General features: G+C 42.2%; 1 protein-coding gene across 3 annotated transcripts in view; it reads right to left on the bottom strand.

Moving 5' to 3' along the window:
- PIP5KL1 (phosphatidylinositol-4-phosphate 5-kinase like 1) overlaps positions 1–15,204 on the bottom strand; it is a 50,066-nt gene that overhangs the window by 24,295 nt on the left and 10,567 nt on the right. The window contains exons 1-4 of one of the 3 annotated variants that reach the window (XM_082264509.1): positions 14,503–15,105; positions 5,287–5,460; positions 2,712–2,762; positions 88–242 (exon numbers count right to left, since the gene is read on the bottom strand). In XM_082264509.1, coding sequence (XP_082120635.1) covers positions 88–242; positions 2,712–2,762; positions 5,287–5,460; positions 14,503–14,553 — 431 coding nt within the window. In that variant the 5' untranslated portion in view covers positions 14,554–15,105. Of the gene's footprint in view, positions 1–87; positions 243–2,711; positions 2,763–5,286; positions 5,461–5,590; positions 5,696–14,502; positions 15,106–15,204 lie in introns of those variants that run through there. The other 2 variants (XM_082264511.1, XM_082264510.1) reach the window with 2 other exon arrangements.

Below are 15,204 nucleotides of genomic sequence, written 5' to 3'. Positions count from 1 at the left end.
TATATTCTTTTATATAGTTAAAAGGAAAGCCATGCTCACTTCATGTTATCAGGAAAAAGGTTCTATTATGAAATCCTTTGAACTCACGTCAGAAAGAAGTCTGCTTTACTCTTGGAGTTACTGATGAACTGCAGGTAGAGGCCGCAGGCTGACAGAGAGCGCTGGTAACCTTCCTCAGACATCCCAAGAGATTGACGGAAATGCCGGAACACCGGGCTCGCGTACGTCCTCATCGTATAACCCTGTTGTATGCAGAATTGGAGGTTTTAGACAAATATTAATGGTTTAAAGGCCAACTCTATCGAAAAGGTTTTTAAACTCGGTCAGAGTGTAAAAAGCTTACAGTCTGTAGAAGGCTGTGTGTCTGGAGTTGGGCTTTAAAGTGAACCTGGCCTGGTCTATATCAACTTTAAGATGACAGTAGTGCCGAAGTGCAAGACCTACATGGAACTAGGTTAGTCTTCAGATGGATCCCTGGGTCCCCGAGGAGCCCCTTAGTTCCTAGGCTCAGCTCTACATGGAGTATCCCCATCTGCCCAACATACTGCCTGTCCTTAAAATGCCAAAATGTCAATGGGCTCTGGAATTTGACAGTAGAATGAGATATGGTTGGCACTATATGTCAAAAGTTGGCTGACTCAAGTATATCCCAGGATCCAAAGGGGCTCCCCCAGAACACATGCTTTGATTAGAAGATTAAAATGGTTATCTCCAGGCACCACAAAGTTCCTGCACCACAAGGTTCCTAAGCGGGTAGCTGAGAGGCTGTTCCAGCTGTCAGTGCAGGCTTCTGGGCAGATCCCCACCATATGGTTGGAATCTTTTCAGAGACTGGACCGGCTCTGTGATGTCAGACAGCACTCTTCACTCTAGAGCGAACTGCACTCCTGTGATACATAGAAGTATAGCCAAAATAGCTTTGGCTCTACTTCTCCTTTAACCATAAAAATTGGTCAACAATGCAGAAAGAGAACTGGAGAGGAAGTTGGCATCATTCAATGTTGTTGAACCAGTTTTAACATTTCAGTAAAGCATCTGAAAAGATTACAGGTGTGAACAGTCATTTTAAGAAACCTCTAAAGTGTGCTGGGAAGTTGACAAAAAGTTAGCAACAGCCTCATCTATAACTGGCCTTTGCAGCAAGGGCCTGTAGATTAAACACCTGTTTTTAATGCATACTGTTAGGTCAATTTGGTTGGTTTCAGGCTGGTTGGCAAGTAGAGCCTGGAATTTTCCCTGGCCTTTTTTTTTTTTTAAATACGTTGCCCTCCAATGCTCCTTGCTGCCATAGATGGGGGCAGTGGCTAACGTTTTGTACTGTTGATATATTGGTCAGGCAATGCACTGACACTTTTATGTGCTAGAACTGGAGAGAGTCCAAAGAAGGGCAACTAAACTAATTAGGGGATTGGAGGGCCCTAATTATAGGAGCATTTGCAAGCGCTTAATTTATTCTCCCTGGAGAAGAGACGACTGAGAGGGGACATGATATCGATTTACAAATACCTCAATGGTGATCTCTCATAAGAAAAAAAAAACGATTTAGTCTCAAGGAGTGTAAGAGGACAAGTGGCTACGCAATGAGATCAGAGGAGAGGCGGTTTAACCTTAAGCTACTTAAGGGGTTTTTTACTGTAAGGGCGGTAAGATTGTGGAACTCTCTTCCACAATTGGTGGTAGCTGTGGGGAGTATAGCTACTTTTAAAAGACTCTTGGACATGCATCTCAAAGATCACAACACTGAGGGTTATGGGAAATGAATACGTTCACGCACACCTACATGGGTTGAACTGGATGGGCTGTTGTCTTTATTCAACCTCAACTACTATGTAACTATGTATTTGCAAATATGTGCAGACTAAACCCCTGTTTTAAACGCATACTGTTAGACAGGTCAATTTGGTTGGTCGTAGGCTGGTCGGTAAGTAGAGCTTGGAATTTTCCTTGGACTTTTCCTTGGCCTTTGTTTGACGTACTTGGAAGTGGGCCTCAGGCCGGGTGTGTGTGAGCAACCAAAATTATGGAATTCCTCCATATTTCAGGTAATTGTACACCATCACATTACTGGTGCCAGAAGATAATGGGAGGTGCCCTCAGCCAGCATGACCATTATTGGTGACAAATCAGGGCCCTGCTTACATACTGTCTATTGCAGGTTTTCTCAACCAGGGTTCCAGGAAACCATACAGTTCCTTTAGGTCTTTTCTAGGGGTTCCATGTGCAATAAGCAATTTCTGCCTCTAAGATAAGCTACCAATGACACTAATAATCATCTCTCTGTATGGTGAGCCCAATTCTCACTTGCCACCAATGGAAGTATCAATCTTCACACTGACTGACTAATGTAACATAACCTGCAGATATACTGAAGCAATTATTGATAGGGGTGCCCTGAGACTGGAAAATTATTTCAAGGGTTCTGCCAGATTAAAAAGGCTGGTAAAGCCTGGTCTATTGCTTAAAACTTCAAATATGAATGTTCCAATGTTTCATGGCCCTGATCTCAATACACATTTATTGAAAACAAAAAATGTTTAGGCCAGATCGTGTGTTCCTTTAAAGCCCAGATCTCCAGCATCTGCCCAGTTTTGGGCTGACAATATTAAAAACTGTAATAACTGACTGTGGTCATAGCACATCTCTGCTGTTAATGCAAATAAGGAAAAAGCTCAGTTACAATGGCACCAGATAGAGGTTATAACAAATCATACCTTGTGTCCCTGTGTTAGTTTAGCACTGTAATCTTCATCTGTCAGTTGGGGCTAAAAATAAATAAAAATAAAATAAAAACCAAATTCAAAATATACTTTTACACTTTGGTGCAAATTGTCCCACTGCAATGCAAATTTAGGGCAGCTACATTCTGTAAAATGTCATATTGATGGTATGTACCATCCAGTACAAAGCAGTGTACTAAACTAATCAATCTGTGCAGGCATACTTTATGTATAGTATATATATATATATATATCTCATGAATTACCAGCAGTAGTACCAGATGTAAAGTAAAAAACCAGGGCAGAGAAAATAAGAAGATATCAGCTCACTGTATTTCTGACAGGATCAGCATTCATTTATACTCTTATTAAATAGATATGCTTGAATAAAAATGCTTTTCACTGGTGGATTGAAACAGACCAAACAGGACCAGATAAGGGGATTTTTGTGTTAGGGATTTACACACATTTTAATATTAGCACTTAATAATAACCATTAAAATGAACCCTTACCCCAAAACTTAATTTATCAAGTAGTTTTTTTTTTAAAGTTTTGGGTAGAGCAGGGAAGGTTTAAACCCCCCACTAGTTTCTTTTCTGCTGTCTGTGACCTGTTAAGGCGATTCCCCTTCACTTCCTGTTCTGCCGACAACAGGAAGTGGTAGGATATCTCTTCAAAGCAACCCCCTTTTTAGACAGTTGTCTCCTGAACAGATGAACCCACTGGAACATTGACTCTTACTTCTTGTTCTGACAACAACTCTGAAATTTTGGATTTTACATTTGTTTCTGTCCTGTTGACAATGGTTGCCATGAGAAACATAGAACCCCAGCGGTGACACAAACAACAACCACCTGACAGAGGTTTTAACCCTTCCTTTCTCTATTTAAAACTAGAAAATATTTTGGATATACATGCACTTTAACCCCTCAAAGTTTATAAATATGGGTTCACCTCTCTAGCCTCTCCAGTGCTTTACATGATGTTACAGGTTCCCCTTTTTCTTTGGTCCTCGCGTTGCAGAGAGTAGCTAACACTCTCTGCACTATTACTCAGTGACTGCAGTGTCCCTATGATGTCCCACACTCACAGTCTGTCCTCAGTCTTCTGAATTGAATGACTTTGGGCATCATTCAACTCAAAAGATGTCAGGGCTTCGCTCACAGCAGCTCTATTCTCTGTGCTCAGGCTGCTCTGCTGTCGGTTAATTTCCAGAAATCATTGTTTCCTCAGTGGCTTACTTAGTTATCATTATCTGCTCATTAGTCCTACAGCAAGCCCCTTCTGGCCATTTAACCTGCCTTTTTCATTCCTTTTTTGCTTTCACCTGGTCAATATATCTGGAGTTTCACTGTTGTGTTCCTGTGAAAGACTTTGCCCGGCTGATGTCCCTTCTGGTTCCTGATCCTGTTCCTCTGACTATGCTGATTTCTGGCTCATCTGACTTCCCTATTTGGCTTCTGACCCCTGGCTTATGTTTTGACTACATTTACTGTTCTGTACCATTTTTTACTATTACATTAAAGGTGTGATGTTACTGCATTTTCTGTCTCAGTCTGATTCATGGTTCCTGACCAAAGACTATGATGAAAAAGATGACTGTGGGGGACACTTCTGGGCTGGGGTGAAATTTTAGCCTGTCCCAGACAGTGCCTTTTAGGTATACTAGAACACATTTTTTTACGTATTTGTACGTATTGCAACGTTATTTTGACTGTGTGTAACATAACATACTTCTGTGCGTTTTTTTTAATAAACCTTTCTTTTGATTAAAAAAAAAAAAAAAAAAGAAAATTGTAGCCTGAATTTTTTTTTTTTGGACCTGTAGAGGAACATTTTTATTTTTAATTTCACCTGGAGTTGGGCTTTAACCTCTGACATTCTTTGCTAAGAATACCCTAACTGTCAAATACTAGCAACACAGAAACCAATTCAAATGCTCAATTAAACAATCTCTCAAAGTTCTTATTGAATCTAGTAATTACTTATTGTTATGGACTACTATTTCAGTCTATGTCAACAGATCTTTGGGGCATCAATGCAAAGATGAAAGCAACTAGGCTGGAATTTTCTGCTAGTGGTGAGGGCAAAACAAAAAGGCCGGAATACTTATCTATGCTATAGTGGTCCGATGCCCGAAAGGTCCCTCGCTGGCGTTAGCATCTGCTCCTTGGCTTCTTCTGCATGCGCAGCTCCATGTACATTCTGCAGAGGATTGCCATTGCAAACAAGTAGGAGAGTTTGTTTTATTGCAGAAAAGAAAAGGCATGTCTCTTCTGCAATAATTAACCTGTTTGTATACTTAAATTTTTTGCCTTCAGTGCCGCTTTAGAAGACCAAATCACAAATGATTGATTTAAATCTTGTTTACTTTTCCCAAAAAACACCGGTCATTAAATATGACTAGACATGACTAGTAAGGGTTTGCTAGGGATGTGCTAGATATCCTCACTTTTGTAACCCAATATTTCAGGTGAATCTGAGTGAACGGAGAAGGTGGACCGGTTTGGATTAGCTTATCTTTATAAGTGGCACTCCATAGTGACATAAAACACACACACGTCTTACTTGTATATCACTCTGGGTGACATCCTGAATGGCATCTCTGAGCCCTTCTTTAAGGTCACATGTCAAACCATAGAATTCATGCTCTTTATCAATTTCGAAAAGCCCGAGGAGTTTCCATCGCTGTCTAAGTCTCCAAAAGAGCCGGCGCCTCCTGGAACTTCCGCGGGACTCCCCCTAAAAGAAACAGATTATTACTATTATAATTTTTTCATGATTACTTCTTTATAGTGCTAATTTGGTCTGCAGAGCTTTACAGCAAATAATACAATAAGCACTGTAAAACATACATTGGACATAAACGTACAAAGGCCTTGCCCATTAGCGCTTGAAATCCAGCGGTGAACAGGAAATTATACAAAGGGCTTATATAAAATCTTCTTATACAAAATCTTCAGGGAAAGGGCCTGCTACAGACAGGGGGAAGGTAGTGAATTACAGATTATAAAATGTAGATTAACACACAGCAATTCAGAATGAACATGATTAAAACTGTCTGCGGTGTTCTAGCAGGAAAGCTAGATTAAAAAAATAAAAAAGGGATAGCAGAGACAATATCAGAGGCACGCAGGAGACAGATGGATAATGATTAGGAGTGGATCAGAATACTGCTACTACCTTAGAGTTCTCCATAAAAGAGAGACAATGAATGAAGGAGGGAGGCAGATACAATGGGTCCAGGCACAGTCCTGCACAGTCAGAATATTTGTAACTGGGTGTGATGCTCAGCATGTGAGCGCACTGAGCGGTGTGTCATCGGCCCTTCACACACATTAATCCCATCTGATATACCCCGAGCACAGCAAAACATCAATGGGGGACAGGACAATAACAGCATTGGAAACAAAGAACCAGGCTGGTCAGGATACAGCAGCTAGTATTTAAAATGCCAAAAAAAAAGTATTCAAAAAGTGTGGGGAACATGGCAAAAAGGGGAGTAAGAGAGGGGAGAGAGTGAGAGAAAGGGGAGAGAGTGAGAGAAAGGAGAGAGCATGAGAAGACAGAGACAGACGAGGAGAGAAAGGGATAAAGAGAGAGAGGAGAGACAGAACTTGGGAAGAGAGAGCAGAGGAAGAAAGAACAGAGGTGAGAGCAAGATAGAAGAGAGAGTGGAGGGAGCATTAGAAGAAAGAGCAAAGCGAGAGAGAAGAGGAGAGAGAAGAGAGAAAGAGTGGAGAGACAAAGAGGAAGAGAGAAGAGAGCGGGGGGAGCATGAGAAGGAGTGGAAGAGAGGGAGAGTGCAAAGAGAAGAGAGGGGGAGAGGAGGAAAGAAGAGAAGAGAGAGGAGAGAAAAAAGAGGAGAAGAAGAAGGAGATGAGGGGAGAGAGGAAACAAGAGAGAGAAAAGAGAGAAGGAGAAGAGAAAAGAGACGAGAAAGACGAGAGAAAAAGGAGTAGAGAAAATGAGAAAGAAGAGAAAGATAGATAGATAGATAGATAGATAGATAGATAGATAGATAGATAGATAGATAGATAGATAGATAGATAGATAGATAGATAGATAGATAGATAGATAGATAGATAGATAGATAGATAGATAGATAGATAGATAGATAGATAGATAGATAGATAGATAGATAGATAGATAGATAGATAGATAGATAGATAGATAGATAGATAGATAGATAAAGGGACAGAGAGAAAGGAAAAAGGGAGAAAAAAAAAAAGAGAAGGTGGTGAAGAGGAAAAGAAGAGAGGCAATGGGGAAGAGAAAGAGAGAGATGGACAAACGTATTTAAAGGACAATATTAAACTTTCAGTTTAAAGTAGCTAAATACTTTCCAGAAGCACCAAAACAAGTCTTACAGTCTTAGGGCCCTTTATACTGGAGGACCAATCGGGTCCCGCCTTTCAGTTTTTCAGGTGGACCCGATTGGGCCATCCATTGCTCTCTACGGAGCGGCGGATGTTAGTGGACATGTGTCCGTTGACACCCGCTGACATCTGATCCTGTCTGCTAAAAACAGTCAGATGTAAATGGACAGGAACAGTGGCTGTGTCCCTGTCCGCTCTGCATCAGTGGAGAGGACATGGACTTGTCATCCTCCTGCTTAGTGAGGATCAGTGGACAGATCCCCCGCTGAGCAGGCACAGATCCACTGCCAGAGTCCACCCCATGTGAAAGGGGCCTAACAGTTTATTATAGCCAGTAGAAAGGCCAGCACACACCCTGTTGAATCAAAGACAGATTACTCCAATCAGCAAACAGCATGAGCTTTGCTGATTATAGAACTAATGGTCTGTCTTAGCACGGAGTGCATTGGGCATATCCAAAGAGACCACTGCTTCCCTACAGAGAGCAATGGTCCTAGTCTGCAGTATGTTGGCAGAGCACAGGCTTTCTCTTTTGGTTGTGGCTGCTTTAAAAAGAATATTATAAGACTCTGAGCCCCTTTCATTTTGATGTACGGTACATAGAATATAATTACCTGATTTAAACTAAAGTGTAAGTAAAGCCAACACTTTTTGGAGATGGCAATAAATCTTTAAAACCCATCAGATTTTTTTTCTTTGTTTTTTCCCCCATCTTTGGAGGATCTTGACTGCCCTGAACTCAACCCGATAGAACACATTTGGGATGAATTAGAGCAGAGACTGAGCCATTCTCAATCACATCAGTGCCTGATCTCACAAACGCGCATCTGGAAGAATGGTCAAACATTCCCATAGACACGCTCCTTAACCTTGCGGACAGCCTTCACAGAAGAGTTGAAGCTGTTATATAGTCTACCAACTTAATATTGCACCCTACGAACTAAGACTGGGATGCCATTAAAGTTAATGTGCGTGTAAAGGTAGGTGTCCCAATACTTTTAGCAATATAGTGTATATATGGTATGTTTATTAGACATTAGAAGATCATTAAGAGACATAAGTCTTTTTTCGGGCCACAATGGGCTGGACATTTTGGGTACAACAATCAGGCCAATAATAAAACTTTGCCAGATTGTTATTGGTGTTCCATGTATCTGAACTGTCTTTTCTCTGTTCCCCAAAATAGAAGCATTAATGTGATTAGTTTAGGGAAAAGAGACCAAGAATACGTCATGAGATCATGAAGGGATTTTTAGCTGTTCTCCAATGGTGGCAATACAAGTTTCCATAAATGTTCAACTTCCTTTCCTCCAATACGAATAATCGATCTATGGTTGATAACACATTCAATTGATATGTTACACTTGGTGAAGTGAATTTCAATTAATACTTCATTCCCGGTCACACTGATCGCGACATTTAAATTGTGCTACTTGACTTGAAGTAGCACGATTTCAAAGTACAATTTCAGTGCTGATTCAGGTGCCACTTGGAAGACGTGTGTGACTTCATGCTCAGATGTCTATTCAAGTCACGCCTGAACTTGCAAAAAGTAGTTCAGGAACTATTTTCAAAATCGGTGCAACTCCGACAGAGTCAGGGTCGCACCGATTTGACCGCTTCCCATGCGGACAATAGGGTGCGACTTGTCATGCTATTGGAATTGGTTAAATTGCATGACAAGTCACACCGGTGTGACTTAATCGCAACATAGTATTTCAGCTCTAACAACTAATGCAATTGATTGATAATATTCCGCACTGGCCAATTGATTTAGTTTTATTGCAATTGAGTCTATTAAAAGAAGTTATATCTATTTAATTGTTTGCAAATTCCATTGTTCTGATCGAATCACACATCGTTCAGATAAAAAAAAAAAAACTAAGCCCATGTGGCCACCATTGTGTCTATGGTCAGCTTTACCTTTGTACCTCATCTCTATGAATTGCCTTAACCACTTAAGCCCTGGAAGATTTTACCCCCTTCCTGACCAGGGCCTATTTTGCGATTCGGCACTGCGTGACTTTAACGGACAATTGCGCGGTCGTGCGACGCTGTACCTAAACTAATTTGATGTCCTTTTTTTCCCACAAACAGAGCTTTCTTTTGGTGGTATTTGATCACCTGTGATATTTTTACTTTTTGCGCTATAAACAAAAAAACAGCGTCAATTTGGCAAAAAACAATATTTTTTCACATTTTTTTTATATGAAATTCCCCCAAAAAAAAAAATCAAAATTTTTTAACATTTTGGGCCACTACTTTTTTTTTACCATATGTTTGGTAAAAAAAAATTGCAAAAAAGCGTATTTTGATTGGTTTGCGCAAAAGTTATTGCGTTTACTAACAAAGGGAAAGATTTTTGTCATTTTTGTTGTTTTTTTTTTTAACGCGCAATGGCGGCGATCTGCGATTTTTTTTGCGGGACTGCGACATTTCGGCCGACAGATCGGAACCTTGACTGACATTTTTGACACTTTTGGGGTTACCAGTGACATTACTACAGTAATCAGTGCTATACATATGCACTGTTACTGTAAAATGACACTGACAGTGAAGGGGTTAACTTTTTTTGAGAGGGAGGGGTTATATGTGTCCCTAGGGGCGTGATTCTAACTGTGATTGGCTGTGGCTTGAGGTGTAGGAACAGTGATCAACGGTCCTACATAGTAGAACCGTATGATCACCATTCCTACACAGGGGAGAAGGACAGGCGGCTTGTTTATGTTAGCCGCCTGCCTTTCTCCCGCTCTAACGGACGATCGCGAGTGACCGGCGGACATCGGGTCGGCCGGGCACACGCGGGTGGGGGGGGTCTGTGACCACGAGGGAGCGCGCCTCCGGCGTCGCGCGCTCGCTCCCTAGACCCTCAAAGGCTAGCGACGTAGCCCTACGTCACTTTGCCTGTACGGGGCTGACCGCCGACGTAAATAGTCGTGCGGCGGTCGGCAAGTGGTTAAAGTAATTACACAACAGTAATGGAAAACAAATGTAAATTAGAGTCACCAAGAGGTGCTTGTACCTTTACTCCCCTTCCTTATGTGCCTGTGCTCCAACTTTGGAGCCTGGAGTCTACATTTACATACTGAGCACCTGTAAGAGGAATAAAGCAATGTGCAGGCACAACTATTGTAGGTAAAAGGGGCTTCAAGATGAACTCCAGGCAGATATAAAGGACACCAATTACTGCAGCTCTGTATTCATTTATACAGCATTAAATGTTTGTGTTTAAATATAAAAAGTGTAAGTACCTGAATTTATCAACCTGTACCAGTTCTTGTACAGCAGCACTTAGACTGAGGGAGAGAGAAGCAGCACAAGGAGCTAATTAGACTGGGATAGGAAGCAAAGCAAGGAGCCAATCAGTTTTTCTGCAGTGCTCATATGCTAACAAGGGGCATGCTCAGAGGTGTAACTAGAACCTTCAGGGCCCTGATGCAAGAAACCATGAAGGGCCCCTCAGACCCCTGGCCAGGGCCCTTACCTTCAAGCCCAGGGCTCTTCCCACTAATCCTGGGGCTCTTTGCACTCGTTGCATGGCCTTTTATTACGGTCCCGCAGCAGGATTCTTTCACAAGTTCTGCAGTGGGCCCCCTTCCTGCAATCTTGTGGGCCCCCTTCCTGCAATCTTGGGGCCTCCCCACAGTGGTGCAATGCCAGGGTCCGGTCGCAAGTGTGACCCTTGCGATCCTGGAAGTTCGCCCACTGGTTTGCATGGGGCCCGGTAGCGATTGCAACCCCTGTAGTTACGCCCCTGGGCATGCTGATAGGAGGGGAAAGAAGAGTGAGAGAGATGAACTCCTCACTCTCCTGCTTCCTCTTTCACTGCCTATTCATAGACTGGGGCAGGACGTGACCTTTAAGAGTTGCTTAACTGTTGTAGAGAAGATCAGTTCATCTGCCCTGAAAGAGAGGTCTGTACTGTGTGATGGGCTGTGTACATTTCAGAACTGGATGGACAGAAATATACCTTTGATGAGGAAAAGGGAAGCAGCCATTTTCTTTATTAAACATTTATTTATGATTATCAAACATGTATTTATGATTAAGCAGATATATTGGATGTATGTGTTGTGAGAAGTCATATTGTATAACAGCTGTTGTATTCAAAAAGCCATTTACAGCTCCAGCTTGCTATCTCAACCTTTGAAGACCTGTTTAGCCAACAAGCTTTGGAAGTGACACGTCTATGTGAAATGTCTATCCACATATCAAAGAATGTCACCAAAGACTCAGATGTGACTTTCAAGAAACTAGATAGCTAGGTTCCACCCACTTTACAATGTATAAATTGTATTAGGGGCCTTAGCCAGTTAGAGCAATGTTTATCAAAGCAACAGAATGTATGTACAGAATTGCTCTCCAAACATGTACCTACATGTTTGTCTAAACAAATATAATTTTCAATCTGGCTTTAACAGTCAAAATGTTACTGAAACCCATAAGTTCTGGGTTTTCCCTTACACCAGGGGTGTCAAACTTAATTCTATTGTGGGCCACTTTAGCAATATGGTTGCCATCAAAGGGCCGGTTGTATCTGTAATCATCAGATATCAAGAGCCCCCCCCCCCCCTTACCATCAGAAGATGAGTCCCGACCCTCCCTTACATCAGAGTGCACCCCCTTTACATTGTGCTGCTGCTGGGAAGAAGCTGGGAAGCAGAAAGTGCAGGATCTGGAGGAGGACCAGGGGGGCTGGAGTCAGCTTAATGCTGAGACCAGGGGAGGCAGAGACAAAGGGGTGCTGTGGCTGCACAGAAAGGGACATGATCTGTAGGAGGAGTTCTATCCTTCTCTCTGCTGCCGACTGCTGAGATGGGAGGGCAGAGATGAGCCTCTCCAAAGCTGCATAAGGGGGGTACTGCAGCTACAGGGAGGTGCGAGGGCCACATGAAATGGCCTGGAGGGCCGGATTCGGCCCGTGGGCCTTGTGTTTGACACATGTGCCTTACACCTTTTTTGGTGAGTATAACACCCATCATATATATGCGCTTCATCTGGTTGAAAAAAAAGACACAAGTCCATCTGGCTCAACCAATAAAACAACAAAAAAACAGTAAAGAAAGCACAACTATACAATCCCATATACACAATCCTATACCCGCAGTTGATCCAGAGGAAGGCGAAAAAACCGCAGCAAAGCATGATCCAATTTGCTACAGCAGGGGAAAAAATTCCTTCCTGATCCCCTGAGAGGCAATCAGATATTCCCTGGATCAACTTTACCTATAAATATTAGTACCCAGTTATATTATTAACACCTAGGAAAGAATTTTAAAGCAATCTAGTGAGCTGGCCAGAATCACCTCTGGAGGGAATCTACTCCACATTTTCACAGCTCTTACTGTGAAGAAACCTTTCCGTATTTGGAGATGAAATCCCCTTTCCTCTAGATGCAAAGAGTGCCCCCTTGTCCTCTGTGATGACCTTAAATTGAATAACTCAACACCAAGTTCACTATTTGGACCCCTTATGTATTTATACATGTTGATCATATCCTCCCTTAATCTCCTCTTCTCAAGAGAGAGGAATGGAGGAGCTCAGCTATGAGGAAAGATTAGAGGAAATTAACTTTTTCTTATTAATTTGGTTGCCCTTCTCTGCACTTTCTCCAGTTCCCTGATATCCTTTTTGAGAACTGGTGCCCAAAACTGAACTGCATATTCCAGATGAGGTCTTACTAATGATTTGTACAGGGGCAAAATGATATCTCTCTCTCTGGAGTCCATGTCTCTGTTAATACAAGAAAGGACTTTGCTTGCTTTGGAAATCACAGCTTGGATTGCATGCTATCATTAAGCTTATGATCTACCAGAACACCCAGATCCTTCTCCACTATGGATTCCCCCAGTTCTACTCCCCCTAGTATGTATGATGCATGCATATTCTTAGCTCCCAAGTGCATAACTTTACATTCATCAACATTAAACCCCATTTGCCACATAGTTTCCCAATGAAACAGTGCATTGAGGTCAGATTGTAAATTGGAGACATCCTGTAAGGAAGTTTTTCCACTGCAAATCTTGGTGTCATCTGCAAAGACTGAAATGATATGATGATATGTTTGTCTTAATCTCAGATTTAATTGTTATCTTTTTGTTGCCTAACCCTTTCTGTCCTGCTGTGTATATATATAGTATATATACATACATACACACACACACACATAGCAGCATGGGTGTGGTTCTTTTTCTGTGCTGCCACATATACACGTAACTGTGTGGTGCTTGATCACCATGACCACGTTGTCACCAATAGCTCCAGGTCACAAAAGGACGATGGGCTGCCAATCACAGGATTATTGTGACATTCAAATGTACTGATCACATGACCAGAAGGCCCTTGAAACACTTCCCCTGGGTTCAGGCATCAATATTTCTTTTAGCTTCAAAGTTAGGGTGGTAACCCTAATACAGACATCAATATTTCTTTTAGCTTCAAAGTTAGGGTGGTAATCCTAATACAGATACACTTTAAAAAAAACCTGTTGACAGAAATACATTACTGACCCTCTGAAAATACTATTTCCTTGGCTGATTTTGGCTTGCTTTTACTCTAGAACAACCGGTTGTTCTTGGTCATTGACCCACATAATTGAAGCCAGTTGATCAGCATTACAGCCAGACATCTGCTGAAGGACTCCGTACAACTACCTGTCCCACACAGTAACCTCCAGGAACCCTCAACCTACATCTTGACCTGGATGAGAGTTGGAGACATTTTTAAAGGTTTGACAACTAAAGTACCCAGTGGGAGGTGCAAGACAACAGATCAAGGAAGCAGGCTGGTCAGGAATGATAAACCAGCCAAACAGCAAAATAAGGGGGAAGAGAAGTGCAATTTACAAGTAACACTTGCCCCTCCAATTTTACTCACTGGCTCTTTGCAAAGTCATTTTTAACAGTGCAATTAAAAAAAAAAAAACATACAAGAAAAATATATATGCACATTTGGGAACACCATCTTACTGGACTGGCCTGCACAGAGTCCTTACCTTAACCCGATATAACACCTTTGGAATGACCTTTGGAGCACAGACTGCGAGCCAGGCCTTCTAGTCCACATCAGTGCCTGACCTCACAAATGTACTTTTGGAAAAATGGTCAAACATTCCCGTAGACATACTCCTAAACCTTGTGGACAGCCTTCCCAGAAGAGCTAAAGATTTTATAGCTGCAAAGGGTGGACCAACTCAATTTTAAACTCTAGGGACTAAGACTGGGATGCCATTAAAGTTCATGTGTGTGTAAAGGCAGGCGCCCCAATACTTTTGGTAATATAGTGTATGTAGAACAAGCAAGGTGCAAATGACCAAATGAACGGTGTTCAAAGATTAGCATCGCTGCTATTTTTATACAATGGAGAATGAAGGTTGGACACAGGATGGGGTAGGGGGGTTTCTTACCTTCTGAGTGACCACACTCAGGACTGAGTCACGTCTTCCTTCCTCCTCCATTCTTAGAAGTGTCCCAATGCTCAGCACCCACGTGTCCTCATGTTGCGCTTGGTCACAGAGAGTTTCAACTACTGCATCTACTTTTTCCAACTGTCACAAACTCGTGCCCCTTTCTACACCTCTTTGCACACTTCAAGATTGAATTCCCCTAATGCCCTTTGATTGCCACAAACAGCATTCAAGCTACATGGACTCCCTTCTGCTCCCGGTCCTTCTCTCTGTTCCCTGACCCTCCCTTCTCTCCTGCTCTGCACATTCTGATACAGTAACTGGACAGTATAGCTGTCAGGCCTCATCCACACTCCAGTGACAGGGGACACTGAGCTAAGGGTCCGTGCACTGCACCCTTCTCTACAATCATAAAAAATAATCCCTGTATAAAATCGGCTCAGGGTTCTGCACGCTCACTGAGACACCTGCTCCTGTAGCTCTGCATTCATCTCCAGCAGACTCCCCACCCTGGGTTGTATAATAGACTGTTCCATTAAAATCACTGCAGTACAGGGGATGACACACGCGCACGCACACTAGCCCGCTGACAATTTGAAGTGAGGGTGGAAATGTCAGCACACATTGATTAGAGGGAGCCAGCTGACATGAAAAGACAGAAGTAGGCTCTTTTTTCTTTCCTGAAAGAGGAGTTGTATTGCA

This window comes from Pelophylax lessonae (genome assembly GCF_965119305.1).
Source record: "Pelophylax lessonae genome assembly, chromosome: 7".
NCBI classification, from domain to species: Eukaryota; Metazoa; Chordata; class Amphibia; order Anura; family Ranidae; genus Pelophylax; species Pelophylax lessonae.
The sequence above is the reverse complement of the archived record's forward strand: the minus strand, read 5'-3'. Positions and strand labels throughout refer to the sequence as shown.